General features: G+C 44.9%; 1 protein-coding gene across 1 annotated transcript; it reads left to right on the top strand.

Annotated features, from left to right (window-relative positions):
- The first annotated feature begins 1631 nt into the window (after positions 1-1631).
- On the top strand, positions 1632-17542 carry TENT5B (terminal nucleotidyltransferase 5B). The gene is made up of 2 exons (XM_033157862.1): positions 1632-1928; positions 14106-17542. Exons 1-2 carry the CDS (start codon positions 1707-1709, stop codon positions 15123-15125), a joined length of 1242 nt encoding a protein of 413 aa, XP_033013753.1. The 5' UTR covers positions 1632-1706; the 3' UTR covers positions 15126-17542.
- The last annotated feature ends 397 nt before the right edge of the window (positions 17543-17939 follow it).

The raw sequence follows: 17939 nt of genomic DNA, 5'->3' as shown, positions 1-17939 counted from the left end.
AGGATATAAATGGAAAGTGCATAATCCTTTCCATATGGAGACAGGAAAGACTGCTGCATGAATTTTACTTATGCTGCATTTTAATCCATCAAGTTGTCCCACCATCTCAGCCATCTCCCAAAATGATTTCCTAAAAAGCACCTTCAAGCTTTTCCATCACTTCAGTGTGATCATAGCCAAGGAGGAGGGGGGCAGGGATGAGTGAGTCTGGTTGCCTCCAAGATGCCCAAGGCCCCTTAGCTAAATATACAGAGGGTTTTGTTTTGTTTTGTTTTTTTGAAAATGTCACATTCCTACTCTTTCAACATTTCAAGATACAGAGGCAAAACAAAAAACGTGCAAACAAGATTCCATCAGTTGCGCACTAAATCTGCCTACAGTGTTCTGGTCAACCGCTGTAATCCAACACAGTTTTAGGAAATCTTAAACCCATTGAAATCAGGGGGTTTAACTCTGTGCTGGATTTTGTTCAGTCAGTTCAGACCCCAAAGGTAGGAAAAATGATTAGCAGCTACCACTTATTTTATTAAGCACATTTAACAAATTACTTAACTGCAGACATAGTAAAGGGCTTAAATTTAGGCTTTTTTATTTGTTGTTTTCTTAAACTAACCCATCTTGCATGTACCTGGTTGGAAGGCTCCATCAGCACAAAATTCCTGCAGCACCCAATCACTTCCTTTCTTCTACTGCATCTCAAACCCTCCTCCCTTCCATTTGAAGACAAACCAAACTATTTTAAATACATCTCTAGAAACTCCCCATACCTCACCATTCCACATATCTTCCCTCACACTTCTCACATCCAATCTTCATAAAGGCCAGTCAGTTTCAATATTCTGTCTTCTATTCCACTATCTCCCCTTTCCAAGGTTAGACTTGGGGCTGGATCGTGAGAAACATGAAGGCGAGAGTACTTCTAAGTAAGTGCAAAGTACCATTCCCCCTCTTCTTTCCACGACCCCTTTGAATAACCACCATCAGCCAGGCTTATCTGTGCTTTTAAGACGATGGCCGTGAATTCCAGACCGGCTCCGAGCCCGGATACGCAGACTGCTCTAATTTCTATTTTACCTTTTAAGTCAGGTTGCTTTCAACAGCACTTCTGTCTCTTTAAACACAGCCTTCCGTACGCTGACCAATCAGAGACAGGATTCCCTTCGACGTCCGAGCCGAGACTCAGCTGCCCTCTTTCAATACTTCATCACCGCCCCCTCCCCGCATTCCTTCATTCTGATTGCTTAAGGGGGCAGGACGCTATCGAAAGTGGGGTGGGGCTTGTATCCAATTAGAACGTCCGGAGCTGCCAAAGTACGTCGAGGATTGGTTGGTCGAGCCGAGCCAATCGCAACGCGTCGCCGCAGGGATATAAAAGACGGCTGCACACTTCTAGGCATCCGCAGTGCTCGTGTTGCAGGCGCGGTTGGAAGGAGGGGACGGGTGGAAATAGGGACTTGGCAGTTGCACGCGGAGCGGTTACGCCTCCCTTTTCCCCGCCCCCTCCGGTCCCTTCATATATAGACTTGCCTTTTCTCAGCTCCGCAGTGTGGTAGTTGCTGTTGCTGCTGTTTTTCTGCCCGGCCTGGAATTTTCTTTCGGCTTCTGTTTTTTTTAAATTAAAAATCAATCCGATTTGATTTCCTCGGCGAGTCCGGCCCGTTTTAATTTTCTCCTCCAGCCTCAGCGTTTTTTCTCCTCTTCTTACCATGCGCGCGGCGGCGTCGGCGGCTGCGGTGACGGGCGCCGGGCCCTCGGGCGCTGCGGCGAGCTCGGAGAAGCAGCCGCCCAGCAGCGGCAGGGACGGGCGCTTCAGCGTCCTCGGCTGGGAGCAGGTGAAGCGGCTGGACCACATCCTCGAGGAGGCCGTCCCCATCCACGGCCGCGGCAACTTCCCCACCTTATCGGTGCGGCCGCGCAGGATCGTGCAGGTGAGTGGCAGGACCCGGTGGACCGGGGTGGCCGCGTACTTAATCTCCCCCCCCCCCCAGAGGCAGCATTAAGAATCGGCACGTTTACACGGTAGTAATCCCCGTTGCCTTCAGCGGCCCTGCCTTCTAAGGTTCTGACTCTTTCAGGAGTGAAAACTCTGGGAACAGTCCTAAAGGCACATCTTTGGGCTCTTCTTATATATTAAGCTATTTAACCTTGCCGCGTCTGCCAACAGCCATAAGTTCCTAACAGCAAAGAGAATGCACTGCAATTTAACAGTAAAACATGTATTTTAAAGGATCAGCGGTAAAGCATTGATTACTTTGCAGCAGGACATGCCCAAGATTGCACCCATTCGCCAGGCTTCTTATTGCATGTGATAAAAGTCCACGAGTTTCCCTCCTGACAAAGAAGTCAAAGACAAACCTTGTCGCCTGCTCTTAGTCATGTTTACATGAATATAAGCCTTATTGAATTCAGCGTGTCATACTCCCAAGGAAGTCTCCCTAGGGATGCAGCCTTAATAAGCAACATAGTTGTCAACTGTCATTAGGTCAGTGCAGCCTTCTCTAGCTATTATACAGTGTTAACTTATTTGACTCATTCTGAACTAGAATATCTGGTATAAAGCCTGTATGTGAGAGGCTGCATACATACCATACGTTTAAAGCACATTCTCCCCCCCCCATCCTGGGAACTGTAGTTTACCTCCAAAGGTAAAGATAAAGGGACCCCTGGCCATTAGGTCCAGTCGCGGACGACTCTGGGGTTGTGGCGCTCATCTCGCTTTATTAGCCGAGGGATACAATTCTAAGTACCCTTAACAAACTACAGTTCCTTGGATTCTTTGGGAGGGTGCTTAAAATGTACAGTGTGTACTCGGCCTGTCAGTTATTAGAGGGACTAGCAGAAGAGCCGATCTTGGATAACATTATTAATATACTAAAGGGCTCTTCTATGTAGCCATCGTTCTTGATTAGAATGTAAAGGACAGTCTTGTAGCCAGTTTAGCTATTGTGGCTCCTGCTGGAAAACCACAGAAGCATATTGGCTGCGAGTACTTAGCCTTAAACAGTATATTCTGAGAATGTAAAGTTTTTTGAGTAATTGTGCTAATCCTTCTCATAATCCCCTGCTAAGCTAAATGAGCATTAACTCCATACTGTGGAGAGTAGGCCAGGCTTATACCAAAGCCAAAATTTGGGTGCATTAATTGACAGCTCAGGCCTTGGCTAGCTGTAGGTTTGACAAAAACTTATTTGGCAGAGAATAGTTCAGAGTATTGTATATGTGGAGTTAGTAACTGCAACAACCTTGATATTGATGCCCCCAATTACAGGTGGGAGCCAAGAATGGTAGATTGCTGCCATGTTGCGCCAGATCTGTAGTTCCTTTAATGAAATACAATTTCTAAGTTCTTAACTGAGTTGAGACTAGTAGTCTAAGTAAAATCTTAGAAATGAGGAATGTTAGCTGTGATTGGTAGGATACTGAAAAGTGCCGTGATGTAGTGGGTGGTGGTATTATTAAGAAATTTGTACATTTCCCTCTGTCAAAAGGCCACAGTATCGTTTACTACATAATAACATAAATGTAATACAATGACAAGTGTAGGCAGTCTGTGTTTAAGGGTAGACTTCCCTTTGATCCTGTGGATTAGGAAAAGGCTCTGTCCCTGAAGCAGAAGACTGTAAAAAAAAAAAAAACCCTCCCATAGGGGTAACCATATCCGTCTGTTGCAGCAAAAACAAGAGTGACATCCTAAGATTTGTTAGTCCACAGAAGCTTATAGAATACCCAAACTAGCTCTAATCCACGAAATCTTTTGTCATAGTAATCAAAGTCTTTAGGGTGCCATCGCTGTGGAGTAGGTGTTGCTGCCTGGGGATGACATTTGAGTTATGAGCTGTGAGGCAACACTCATTTTAACATAGGATTGTATGCTGACAACTGTTCATTGGCCTGTACTAGAGAAGATGGGTTGGTGCGCAGGTGGGAATTCTTGGATCACAGTGGCAGTAGGGCTGCAGCCCGTTAACAAAAGTGGCTACAGATACAAGAAGGGCAAAGACGTCTTCTGGGTGTGAATCTGTTGTAAGGAGGGGAAAGTATGAGGGTGTGTGTGTGCCTGAAATGAAGGGAGTTTCTATGCACAATTTATGTTGAACTCTTTGTGGGACCAAGAGGGAGGGAGGTGGGGAGTGACACACAGTGCCACCCCCAGATCCTAATAGAAAGAAGTTGGCAACGTCCTTCCATATTGGAGCAGCTCTTGAGACCTTCCATAGTCTCCCTATGGAAGACTATACCTTCCATAGTAGAAACCCACAATTGTATACTAGGTTCAGGTGCCCTATTTTGAAGGCAACCCTGTCCCAAGAAGAGCAGTAATTAGGTTAAATAGGGTTGGGAGTATAGGAAGGCGTCGGTCATGGGTGTGCGACTGCAGTGGGTTGTTGGAGAGGCAACCTCAGGCTGGTGAGCAAGAGAGTGGATGGGCTGAGCTGGGCAGAAATAACCCCCTGTTCCTTATTTCCCAATCCTTTCCATGTGTTTCCCTAGCACCATATTTCTGGCAATGGTCGGTCCCTAGACTTGATTGTCGGGGGTGAGGAAAACTTGCTCTAGCGAAGCACGCTTAAGTCCATCCAGATAATATTGCAGAAAAGCAATTCCTTGAGCAAAATCCCATTCCATTAGAACATTCTGCTGCAGTCCAGGACCACCTTCACTCCATACATTTAAAGCACTGTCATGTCATTTTGAACAGTCATGGCTTCCTCTGAATAATTCTGGGAGCTGTAGTTAAGGGTGCTGAGTTGTTAGGCAGCCTTTATTCCCCTCACAGAGCAGTTCTCACAGTGGTTGAGCAAACAATCCCCCTTCGCAGGGACCTCTGGGAGCTCTTCAAAGATATGTTAAAGATGTGGAAGGAATGGACAGATTCTTCCCCTTCCCGTAGGAACATATAGGAAGCTGCCTTATACTGAGTTAGGCCACTGGTCCATCTGGCTCCATACTGTTTGCACTGACTGGCAGCGGCTCTCCAGGATTCCAGGCAGGGTTTTCTCCCAGCCCTACCTGAAGATGCCAGTGATCAAACCTAGAACCTTCTGTAGGTAAAGGTGTTCTGTCACTCAGCTGTGGCCCTTCCCAAAGGGTATGAGGTTGTTTAGTTAAGGGAGTATTCTTTCTGCTAGTATACAGCTGGCAATACTGCAAAAAGTGAGGGTTAGTGAAAGAACAGTACATTTGTCTAGGAAAGGGTGTGTGTGTCACAGCTTCGGAGCTGAAGTTGGTGTGTACAACGCCTGATCTTTCCAATATTTACAAATTGATGTCCATTGCTGTTGCCAACTGGCACTTGAAACGGAACTAGTGTGTCTGAGGTTGATTCTAAATTGTATTAAATTCGGTATTGTGTTAAATGGAGGTGTTGTATATGACTCCCCGGGATTCCGGGTTGTATTTAGAATCCTCGAAACAGCGTTGCCTTGACAGTTGGGTAAGGATGCTTGGCAGAATGGGGTTAAAAAGCAGGCATCCATATACAAAGTGTAAAACCACAAGATTTATAAGGAAACAGAACTGAAAGGCCACAACTGGCAGAGATGCCTCTTATGCCAAGCTGTGTTTGAACAGCTCTTACTCAATATCCTTTGGGGAGGGAAGAAACCAAGATGTGCAAGGCACTTAGTATCTGCCAAGGGTGGCTCCCTTTACTGGAGGAGGCTTTCGTTTAGCTTTCTCATAAAGCACGGGAGGCTTATAGAAGCAATAGGAATTGTTGCCCCTGTGTATGGTTTGCTTCTGTAGCGTGGCATCAGCCTCTTTCGAAGGTGAGTGGCTGCCTTCCTCAGTGAAACGAGGGCTCCTGTCACACTAGGTCTTTAGCACACCTGATGCATTGCTTCCTCACAATTGGCTGGAAATGAGTCTTCCAATGTGGTTCCATGTGGCATTGAATGGTGTGCTAGATTCCCCATTACAATTCTCCAGTGTCCCCCCCCCCCCCACCATAGCAAAAGCACACAGTGCATTGTTGGAACGTAGCCTGAGAGCGGCTAAGAAATAGAATAAATAAAATTGCTGTGCAAGTCTGTTTATATTTTAGCGCATTGGTGCAGAAATGGAGGTAAGTGCCATCTTTTGAAGCTAATGGAGAATGGACTTGTACTCCTGCTATGATGAGTAGAAGCAGTCAATGCAGGTTGAAATCCTACCAAGCAGCTGCTTCCCAGCAAATAGACTTGTAGCATCTTTGAAAACAGACTCACGGGAGCACAGTGGGGAAAGGCAAGCCATGTAGGAAGGTGGGTCTTCCCCAGAGAGTCCTCCTCCACACCAGGTGACTCAGTAGTACTTTGCAAGTCCAATGTGTGTTGACTGGTGCTGCAGTTGTGATGCAAATCAAAAATCTCCACAAGCCCTGTATAAGACAGGAGAAGAGGGAAAAACATTAGAATGTGACAGTTTGGCAGAGTGATTATCTGGATTCTTTAGGAAACGAGAGTACATGTCATTTTATCAGACCAGTTGGGTGTGTGTGAGTGTGAGCAAGCAAGCAATCGCCCAAGGTCACTCAGCATTAGATGCCACCATTGACTAGTCTGACTAAAGCAGTTCATGTCAAATGTTGGACCCTGCTCTGATGAGCTTGCATGCTGGCTGGCCCTTCATTTGGCACTCCTCTGTCAGCTTATATGGAGCTTGGAATCTGCTAGCAGAAAATAAATCTGCTGAGGTAGTGATATCTGGTCTCTTGGGCTTGGCTCTGTGCCATCAGGGCTTGGGAGTCTCTAGCTGTAGCAGGAATGGAAAAATCTGTGCAGGTTTCCTAGTCCCTATGGTTGGGAGATGTGGTGGGGCATCTGACTGCAGGAGTTGGGGCTGTTAAAATATTTTGAACTTCTTCCAAGGGGTGTGAAGAACATTTTACTTTTGATGGTAAATATTGCAGGTGACCATTATCCAATAGGTCTGTATTTTAAGTAAACAGGACAGAAATGGGTTCTTGGGATTAATAAAATAGTAAAGAAGTTTAAATAATGTCAGGCAACACAGATGTGTGTACAAAGACAGACTCTATAGAGCAGCCTTTCTCAACCTTGGATCCTTAGATGATGATGGACTGCAACTCCCATCATTCTTAGCCAGCGTGGTCAGGGATGATGGGAGTTGTAGTTCAAGAACATCTGGGGAACCCAACGTTGAGAAAGGGTACTGTAGAGCAGTGATGGCCAAACTTTGCCCTCCAGCTGTTTTGGGACTACAACTCCCTTCAACCCTAGCTAACAGGACCAGTGGTCAGGGATGATGGGAATTGTAGTCCCAAAACATCTGGAGGGCCGAGTTTGGCCATCACAGCTATAGAGCATCTCCATGTGCTTCATCCAAGAAGTGTAGGTTTACACACAAGTGTATTGCACAGCCCCTGTGAGATAGAGTGAGATGAGATAATGCTGACTTGCCCAGTGCCACTTTGCTGAGCACCATGGGTTCAAATCTCCCTTTGTTCATATCTGTTTCTACTTGACCAGCTCAAATGAGAATTGCTGTAAAACTGACCTACAAGAAAAAACCTGAAGATAGGCTATCACATATGGGGAAGGTAGTAATGATGACAATGCTCGTGCCAAATGGACACAATTTTTTGCTATTTTATTGACAATCGATGGTTATTAATGGCCTTTATTCTTGGATATTATCTTGATGGCAAAGGTTTAATAATATGGTAGAGCAACATGTTCTAGATTCATAGATATAAACCTGACTTACAGCAGTTTAGCATCAGCTGATATCACTGTGGTGTTTTTTTATTATCTCCAGCACACTTTGACTTGCTTCTGTGCCTTCTGGGTTAATGACAGATTAACTCTAAAGGTTTAACAGGCACAAAGCAACTTGTGCCCAGCTTTACCTACTAGCTTGGACTTCCTGGAAAGGTAAAGCTGTACAACTCCACGTCTAAATATGAAGGTGGATTTTTAACATTCTAACTGGAACACAGGGACCTTGAAGTAGACATCTAAGCACAACACAGTAGGCTGACCTATAGCTGAAATGGGGACAACCTGAGACAGTCACCATTTAGCTGAACCTTACACTCCCTTCCAAAGCATGACTGTTTACAATCTTGGCACTTGGCTGCCAAACACTTCCAATCTGCAGAAATGAATCTTAGCACAGTGTAACACTTCTGAGTGGAAATTGGACTTCGTTTTTACTTGGCCTCTAAATATGTATGCAGTATGGCAGGCAGGTCTGACATGGAAGTTCCTTATGGAGGGCAGTTTCTGCATGTCAAAGCAGAAGCCAGTTGCATGCACAGGGAGAATTCAGCACCCTGGTTTGTATGTACCGAAAGTGAATCAAACTGATAACGTGTAATTTAACTACAGGCGGTTGTAGTTTGCTTTGATATTTTATAAATTATTATCCTCTTTATTCCAGCCATCCTTCAAGTAGCCAAAGGTTCTCCCTCCACCCCAATTTCATCCAGACTGTTTTGTGATGTAAGTTAGGCTGAGAGAAATTGACCAGCCCAAAGTCTAAGTCAGGCTATGAACCTGGATCTCCCTGAACCACACATTATATTTCTTTACATATTGATTATATTCATTTGGCAGGGAGGGGCATGTATTGGTGCTAACATGTACATGGAAGCAAGATCTTCTTGGTATACTTGACTTAAGTGAACATCTGTGTAGAAAGTCGGTATACTGAAAGCTCCAACAGTCACAAAGCTGGCCTATGCTTGTTGACTCTTCTAATGAAGCTAGATAGCATTGAAGGTTGTTTCCAGTACAGTCCATTTGCCCTGAAATAGCCTGCTCTGCTGTGTGTCATAATTGCCACAAATTACTAGGGATTTGTTTGTCCGTGAAGTAGCAACAGTGTGCTTAGTAGGCATTAACGTTGCACCAATAAGCTGCTGCATATTCATTTCGTATGGGAGGTGGCTTCATTCCTCTGCAATGACTCACTAATGTAAAATTAGTCACATTGGTTTCTGATTTTATTATTTTATTTAAAGCATTGTTACAAAGCTGGCTGCCTTTCACAACATCCGTTATCAAAAGTTGAAGGTCTTCATGAGGTGCATGCATGCACTCATTAAATGAATTATGTGCAAGTTCAAAATGCTGTTAAATTTTGTCAGCAGTGTCATGATTTTCCTTAAAAATAGCTCAGAAATGTACTTTAAAAAAAAAGCTAAACAACTTTTCTGGATTTTCACTGTTTGAAATAAATGGCAACCCTATGTAGAATACTGCATTTCATTCTGAGCTTTTGAATTGTGTACTTCTCATACCCCAAAACTATAAAACTTAAGGTAAAACTGCACTTGCCTAGGTGGACAATAAAGTGTATACGTAGGAAGAGAACAGATTGTGAATAGCTTTTATGTGGACTAGGCCTGTGTTCCCAGGGTGTGGTTCCCATGTACCGGTACATGTCCCACGGATGATGGTCTGTGCTGTTTCTAAGTTAGCAACGCCAGTTGTCAAGGACAACAAGGAATGGTTGCACAGAGGCAAAGCAGCTGCAGTGTGGCACCTGCAAGGTTTTTCTTTGCGGGACGGCACAAATGGCGTGGCAGCTAGCGGAGAAGATTCTGCTGGCAAGGGATAAAGAAGTGCTAATCCAGCATGCTAAAGATTTGGAAGGCAAGCGCTGGCATGTAGGAAATGGGCTTGTTTGATGAGTTCAACTTTATTGGGTTAGGGATAGCAGTTGGGAGATAGCAGTAATGCTGATGATGGGATTTTAGCAGACTAGATGTAGGGTGGCATGCTAGAACTGGATGGAGACACCTGGGTTTAGATCAGTAGTTCTAACTGGCCCCACTCCCTCACTAGAAACGAAAACAGCTTTTTTTAAATGGATGGTATGGCCTCTGGGTAGGCAGATTGCCTTTCTAATCCATTTTGGGTTTGATGCCTTGAGGGAGCATCATGATTGGCATGTGAAACTGTAGCACAGGCAGTAAATGGTCCTGGCAGCAACTACCCATGCCCTGTATATGCCTGGTTTCCTTACACAAGCACAAGAAGCAAGAACACAGCACACACTCTCCAGTTGTGTGGAATGATGATGAAGCATACACACAAGCAAATCCACTTCCTTTGCAGAATTCCAAGATGATACGGAGTAACAGAGATTTGCCTCTTCGAAGTAACTTCCTCCTTTGCAGTAGTAACTTCCTAAACTTACTACTACTTTGTAGTAGTAGCCAAAAGGGAGCCATATGCCCTGGCTACGAAATGCTCAGAAATCTTGGGGGCACAGAACTGGTTGCAATTGGATGACATGCTAAACACACCACGTAACTGGTGGGCACATAACTATGAAATCTAAATCTAAATATCTCTCTCTCTCTCTCTCTCTCTCTCTCTCTCTCTCTCTATATATATATATATAGGCTGCAATGTGATTCAAAGTAGGTGTCATTTGAGGGCGGGGAAGAACACAAGTAGAAATAGAGCCCTGAACCAAATGCAACAGTGCAGTTTCTATGGAATACAAATAGAGGCCGCTGATGGTGGTATCTGATTATGTATAATGCGCTGCAATTTAAGTTAATCTATTGATTGGCTAGAAAGAAACTGCAAGCCTGAGTTGTTCAAGCTCTTATTTAGGCAGATGGGTCAGGGCAAAGCACCCTGTTTTAGGCAGGTCAGAGCCAATTTTGTAAAAAAGCTTTTGCACACGCTTCCAATAAGTATATAACCTACCGGTACTTAACCACTCCATAGAACTTGCGTGGCATTTACATATTTTACAAAAGATGTTGCCCAGGTCACTTGGAAGACATGTCACTAAACAACTGCATCTGTCCTAGCACTAGCAGAAAGGGCAGCATAGCACTTTTCTGTGGCTGCATTTGCACACTGTGCTAAACCATTGGTCTACTCTGAATGTGCAGGTGTCTCTTGCTCCGCTCCTTGAAAAGGCAACAAACCACAGTTCTGGCATCCAAACCCGGGAGTTGTGATTTCTTTTGCTCTAAAGAAGCCACATTCTGAAGCCAAAGTTTGTTGGCTTTATCAATCATGGATGGCCTGAGCAACGCAAGAATCTTAGCCCCGGGACCTTGGTTTGATGCTCAGGCTAAGCCTGGAAGACTGAAGCTAGAGCCATCTTTGTGGGTTACTACGATGTGCAAACTGGGCCAATTTGACCCAACCAGTTTCATTTAACTCTGGAAAGTGAACTTGTCAAAAGTGGCAGCACTGGGGGTACCCTTCGGAGTAGACACACCTCTGTTTGGCTTCATCCCTTGTTAGGTGTTAATTATAGCCTGCATTGCAGTGTGACAAATAGATCCAGAGGAGCCAGCACACCTCATAGATTCGACTGTGCCAAAGCACAGGTTTTAAGAAGGGCCTTTTGTTGCCCATCCACTTAAACAACCAGAGTGGTTTGGGCAACTCAGTCAGATGGGTGGGGTATAAGCAATAAATTATTATTTCTATTATTATTATTATTATTACTATTAATATTTATTAATTATAGATGGCATACGTCTGCCCACACATCTTTTTCTGTTTTAAGAAACATCACACCCATGTAGCTTTCAGCAATGCTACTTTAGCATTAAAGGGCTGATGTTTTTAAAGGGAAGCCAGGGCTTTTAAAAAAACAAAAAACCTAGCAGCACAACTCCAACAGCTCCCGGCAGTTTTCTGTAAACAGAAAGGCGAATGACTCTGACCAGATAAACATCAGTCAGTTCCAAATGCAGAGCTGAGCAAGTAACCTAAAAAGGCAGTCAGTTTTGTAAATGCTTGATGTGTATTGCCTCTAAACCAAAAGAGGTAAGGAACACTGGATGAAAAGGCAGCTGAATAAGCTGCTGTGTCTGGCCTACCAAGTGGGTAGGCGGCAACACAGTAGCTCTATATACGGACCCGTGTTCCCAAAAAGAAGGCAAGCAAGCCCTCTTCTGTTAGCTTCCGCCAACAAGCGGCCCAAATGGTGGCTAGATAAATGAGAGTTTGCCTACCACACAGCTTTCTTCTTTTCATCATCCAAACTGAAGTGTGTCTGTTCATTTTTTATTATTATTTTGCTATTTTACAACCGCTGGGGACGCATCACATTTGTCAGGGATAAAAGTAACAAGGTTACCGACTTCCTTAATATTAAAATTCACCAAATTCCTTAATATTAAAGCTCCCTTCTTATACACAATTGCTTCTTTCCTAATATACCTGAAAGCGAAGTCCTCTCTTCCCTGCTACATTTTTGAAGGTTTGACTAAGCTGTGATCGTAGGCTAAATTCTGCTGCTAGGTTTATGAATCCTGTGTTAGTGTTCTAGCTGGGGGTTTTTTTTAAATGCATCATTTCAACATAGAAATGTCTCCAAGACCAATTATATTTGCCTCTGGCCTTTGTCCGGATGATGAAGGGTACATTTTGTATGGTTCAGCTACCCTTTCAGTACTTGCAAATACGTGGTTGTACTTGGCCTTCATGTTTGGTGCAGGCATATTGAAGTTACGGTAACTTACTCTCGAAGATCCACTAACAGACTGACAGACTGGGGGTGTGGTTTATTTCCCCTTTGGTATATTTCAGGTACATCCAACAGGTAGATTGTGATCATTGGACGTCTGCCCTGCAACCAAAAAATACAGGACTTTCCTCTTCCCTAAGAAAAGCTCAACCATTTTGACCTGAACCCCACAAATCAGGGCTTTCCCTCCTAATAAAAAAGCACAACAACTTTGACCGGAACCCCAAAAAACAGGGCTTTCCTTCCCCCCTGCCAGTTTTTAACTCTGAGTAGATTGCAGTCTCTTGGGAATTGGCTACCCCTGGTATATTTTAATCTACATTGATTCTCACAATCGGCTTTTAAAATTTGGGTTTCACCTTTGCAGCTGCCCCTTGGATTGGCTTCACATTGGCAAGTTAAATCTCTAAAACAGGAGTGTGGAAGCTTTGGCTCTCCAGATGTTGCTGAACTACAACTCCCATCATCCCTGACCACTCTTGCTGGCGCCGATGGGTGTTGTAGTTCAGCAGCATCTGGAGAGGCCAAAGGTTTCCCCACAGGTGCTAAAAATTATGCAGCCTGCAAATCCAAGACTTGGGTTAGGTTCATGTGGCGGTTCTTTTGCCATAGAGCCCGGGTAAGAGCAGCTCCAGAAATGGACAAAAGCACCACCAATCTTTTTAGTGCCAGTTAGACGTGTTTGGTGCTGTAGGCTCCTCCTTTGGCTCTTAATCTTGCCATTTTGCACGCCAGATGAAAGTTCTAGGATACTCTTGGCTTAAGAATAAAGGCTGTAGGAGGAGGCATGGTTTCCTGCATTGAACTTGTACAGGCAGCTGCTGCTTTAGGGTGGGGATCAGCAACAGATCTCCAGCTCCCAACATGGAATGCCTGAACAGCAGTGCTCATGTAAGCCCATTTGTGCTTCGAAGCTTATTTGAGGTCAAACGAGATGCGATGTCAGCAGATAGGTGATCTTCCAGTTTTTTTGTTCAATGGAATAGTCGCTTGGGTAGGTGTAAACCCTTCCCATGTCACTCCCTAGTTTGAAATTGCTCTGCCAAAGCAACTCGCCCCTGGAAACATACAGGTACCTGCGGTCTGGGTTCCCCTCTGAGTCACAGAGCAGCTTTGTGGAGGTGCTGGCACATTAGAAAAGGCTGAATGGCTTAGTAGAAGCAGCATGGTTACTACCAGACCTGTGGCCCCTGCTGCTGCTGCTGCTGAGCTACTTTTAAAACCAAAAGATCTGATCACTGATCTCCTGATCTAGTTGCATCCATAGAAACTAAAGGTTGTATCCCAAGTAGCATTAAGCAATTCATTTAATCAGTACACAGATTTCTCCTTGCACAATGGATGCCTCCCCCCCCCAAGCGCCCCTTGAATGTGTTTTAGGAGTTCCCCACCATGACCACCCTTTGGAGCAGATTTGGGGAGTGTGTTGGGCCATGTGCAGAGGGCTGAGAGGAGGGAAGTTGCATTGCATGAGCAGAAATTATTGTACTGATGGGATGTGTTGGATATGCCCCAAGTCTTGCATTTAGTCCTTATGAGTGTGTTAAGATACTCACACAGGTCACCTATTTTAACACACCAGCTGATGTTTGCTTAGGCCATTTAAAGTTTCCTCCCGTACTTACAGCGATGTGCTTTCCCCCTTGTTGTAGGTGGTCCGTAGCCGTCTGGAGAAGCAGGGAATTGCAGTCCACAACGTGAGGTTGAATGGCTCGGCTGCAAGCCACGTGCTCCATCAGGACAGCGGTCTGGGGTATAAAGATCTGGACCTCATTTTTGGTGTAGACTTGAAGAGTGAGGACGTCTTCCAGCTAGTGAAAGATGTAGTGATGGACTGTCTGCTGGACTTCCTCCCGGAAGGGGTAAACAAAGATAAGATCACTCCCATGACGCTAAAGGAGGCCTATGTGCAGAAGCTAGTGAAAGTGTGCAATGAAACAGACCGCTGGAGCCTTATTTCACTTTCAAACAACAGCGGGAAGAACGTGGAGCTCAAATTCGTAGACACTCTCCGGCGGCAGTTTGAGTTCAGTGTAGATTCCTTCCAGATAATATTGGACTCACTGTTGCTTTTTGGAGAGTGCTCAGAGAACCCGATGTCTGCCAACTTCCACCCTACAGTCACCGGGGAGAGCATGTACGGGGACTTTGAGGAGGCGATGGACCACCTTAGGAACCGGATCATTGCCACCAGGAATCCGGAGGAGATCAGAGGTGGTGGGCTTCTGAAGTACTGCAACCTCCTGGTGAGGGGATTTAAGCCCAAATCGGAAGTAGACATGAAGGCGCTACAGAGATACATGTGCTCCAGGTTTTTTATAGACTTTCCTGACATTGGGGAGCAGCAGCGGAAGCTGGAGTCTTACCTTCAGAGCCACTTTGTTGGGATGGAGAGCAAGCGGTACGATTGCCTGATGACCCTTCACAGGGTGGTGAATGAGAGTACGGTGTGCCTGATGGGACACGAGAGGAGGCAGACGCTGAACCTCATTGCCATGTTGGCTGTGAGGGTCCTGGCTGAGCAGAACATAATCCCGACTGTCACGAACGTGACCTGCTATTATCAGCCGGCCCCTTACGCCAGCGAAGTAAATGTAAACTACTATGTAACCCACATGCAGCCTCTGCTGCCTTGCAGTCACTCCTATCCAACTTGGCTTCCCTGCAACTAACCACTGACACTGCTCCAGTCCTTGTTCTCTGGGAAGCAGAGGCTGTACAATTCAGAGAGAAAAATGGGTCTCTTGCTCAAAGTGTCTTCCTCCTACATAGGAACAAAGTCTGCTGTATATTGTGGGCAATTGTGCAGTGTTATGAGTAGTTTACCAGAGATGTTTACAATAAGAAAATGATTGAGTTTATGTATGAGGTGGATGGATAGGATTAGGTTAAGAAAGCAGAGCTGCACTACCTGAGATGCAAGCTGATTTTCTTTCTTTCCTTAGTACATGAAGCATTAAGGGCTGTGCAGACTGTTTCTGAAGATATGCCAGAGTGGCCGATTCCTTTTAGGGGACCAAAGAAAATCCTATTCAAGTGCCTGCAACCAAAAAAAAAAAAAAAAAAGAAAAGAAAAAAGAAAAAAAGCACTGTACCTTAATTTTTTTTGTAGGGGGTAGAACTCCCTGTTGGTAGTTCAGTTTGGGATGTCTGCGATGAATTTTGGGGGAGTTTGGGGTCGCTTGATCATTTCTGTTGAGGGAACCGAAGTGGGCCAGGGGCTTGTAAAAGGAGCCAGTGTACCATGGCTTGCTGCCCCGATGGACCAGCTGTATTTATTATCAGTCAGAGGAGAGCTGTGGGGTAGGGTGGGGGGTGGGGCAAGAGAATGGGGTTGGATTCACAGCAGCAGATGTTTTGACAGGTGATCATGAACACTAAAAGAATGGGAACCTGCCCCCAAAGTATTACTCTTGCTCAATGTGCCGTGCCAAAAAAAACCTAAGATGTGACTTCCTGAAGGAAAGGATCTAGATTAGTGTTTGCTGTATCAGTAACATCAGGGGAACGAGCAGGTGTGGGAGTTCAGTGTGATATTAAAATGCTGGCTAACTTTTATTAGGAGTTTAAATAGGCTGCACATAGTGCACCAACATGGGCAGAATAGTCTATTCACTCTAGTAGTTGCAGAGCTGAGGTTCGATCTTGATCCAGATGCCCTGGTTCTCTTAATGAAGGGCAGCAGCTGCCAACATCACCCATAGGCTCTGAAAGCTGCTCTTCTTTCTGGAGGCCTGTGTGAAAGTGCTTGGCTCCATGTGGAAAAGATTCCCAAGTTTTGGTACTTTGATGTTAACGGTGGAAAAGAGATGGCAGAGAGCTGTTGGTAGCCAAATATCTGAACCCAACTGGCTCTTGGTGTCTTGTTCAAATGCAATAGGAAGAGTCAATACGGAGGCCCCCAGATGTTGGACCACAACTCCCATTAGCTCCAGCTAGCATGGCTTATTGACTGAGTAATGATGGGAGTTGGTCCAGCAACATCTAGAAAGCACCGTGTTGCCTACACCTGAAATACACAAGCTTTTGAAGTAGTTACTTGCACAGCACAATAGTTCTTTTTACTGACGTTTTTGGATTGCCTGCCAGTTCCTTGTGCAATGTGTCAGTTCAGGTTGTTGTTTTTTATGCTTTTTTAGGAAGCTGAGGCAAAGAATGCTAGCTTTTTGGGTAGACCTGCTTTTTTTGAAAGGGCTACAAGAAGATGCTTCATGGTGTATCCTTGAAGGTCGACTGACTTACTAATCTGTTTCTTTGCAGTAAAGCTGTACCACATTTGGGCAGGCTGAAAAAAAAATTGAAATAAAATATCATACTTGGATTGTGTCTAGGTAAAATTCTGCCTCTTCCTGGGAAACATGAGCTAGTCTGGCAAGACCAAGCTGGGCTGTTTGTTTGTTTTAAAGGTCTTTCTGCCATGTTGTTTGCTTCTGTCTTGTCACAACTCTTACTGGCTGAGAAGGCACAATTGCTCATCTTTTAAGAGGTCCAATACTATGTAAGTGAAGAGTTCCCCTGAAAAATAAACGGCTCTCAAAGACATTTCCTTTATGTACAGTAAATCCTTCCATGCTCCAAGTTGTGTGTGGCTGCAGTGTCTTCGCAAGGTTATTCCTCTTTCACTTGAGGAAAGGGCTTCTCGATTATCTCCTTTTTGACAGCTTTCAGTGCTTCACATTTAAAAGGGGAGAAGTGGGTTCGCACTAAAGGAGCACAGCTGACTAGCAGCACTTTTTGGCAGAATTGTGATTGAGAAACCTAAGTGCTAGACCTGCCTCGTTTAAGCAAACAAACTTTCCCCTCCAATCAAGGGCTTTCTGGAGAAATTTAAAGAAAATTGCACTTTTTTGCGGCAAGTGGATGCATGGTGAAATTCTCACAAATGGCTGCATCAGACAAATGCTGTGATCCTGCTGTTTGTTTGTATGCGTGGGGGTATCTGAAAGATTCGAAGAGCGTAACACTTTGGCACTTCCAGTCTTGCGTTTGAATGTTTTTCTGCAGCTATTGAACCTGTCATGCAGTAGGCCTGACGTAACTTGCTAGATTCTTTAGAATCTGTCACCATAAATAAATACAATGTATTGAACTCTTTTGGGTTATTCTTCTTACTTGATTGCACGACGGTGCCATGACTACTTGCCACCCTTCTGCCCTTTGAGATGACTCGTCTGAAGAAACAAGGCGGAATTGGGCAAAAAGAGGTTGTGAGCATTCCTGTCCCCTGAGTTGGCTTTCAGATTGCTACCCCCTCTCCTGCCAAATATCTTCCCAGGCACTTCATAAACAATGGCTGCACAGGGCACCACCTCACCAGTTGTATTACACCAGGACTGATGGCAGCCACCTTAACGAAGAAGGCAGAGAGTAAATTACAAGCACTCAGTGCACATGTAGGCCCCGCTTTTAACTAAAGTTGGTGGAATGGATGCTTCTACCTATGCCCCGTTAGCTGCCAGGCATACTGCTTGTAATGAAGGCTTGTT

The sequence above is a fragment of the Lacerta agilis genome, chromosome 8 (genome assembly GCF_009819535.1).
Source record: "Lacerta agilis isolate rLacAgi1 chromosome 8, rLacAgi1.pri, whole genome shotgun sequence".
Classification (NCBI taxonomy): domain Eukaryota; kingdom Metazoa; phylum Chordata; class Lepidosauria; order Squamata; family Lacertidae; genus Lacerta; species Lacerta agilis.
This window is presented reverse-complemented; position numbering and strand designations above follow the sequence as displayed.

Excerpts from the sequence above, each read along its gene's own strand:
- TENT5B (XM_033157862.1), top strand. The coding sequence starts at position 1,707 with ATGCGCGCGGCGGCGTCGGCGGCTGCGGTGACGGGCGCCGGGCCCTCG. Across the intron at positions 1,929-14,105 it reads GGCCGCGCAGGATCGTGCAG|GTGGTCCGTAGCCGTCTGGA; the intron begins GTGAGTGGCAGG and ends CCCTTGTTGTAG.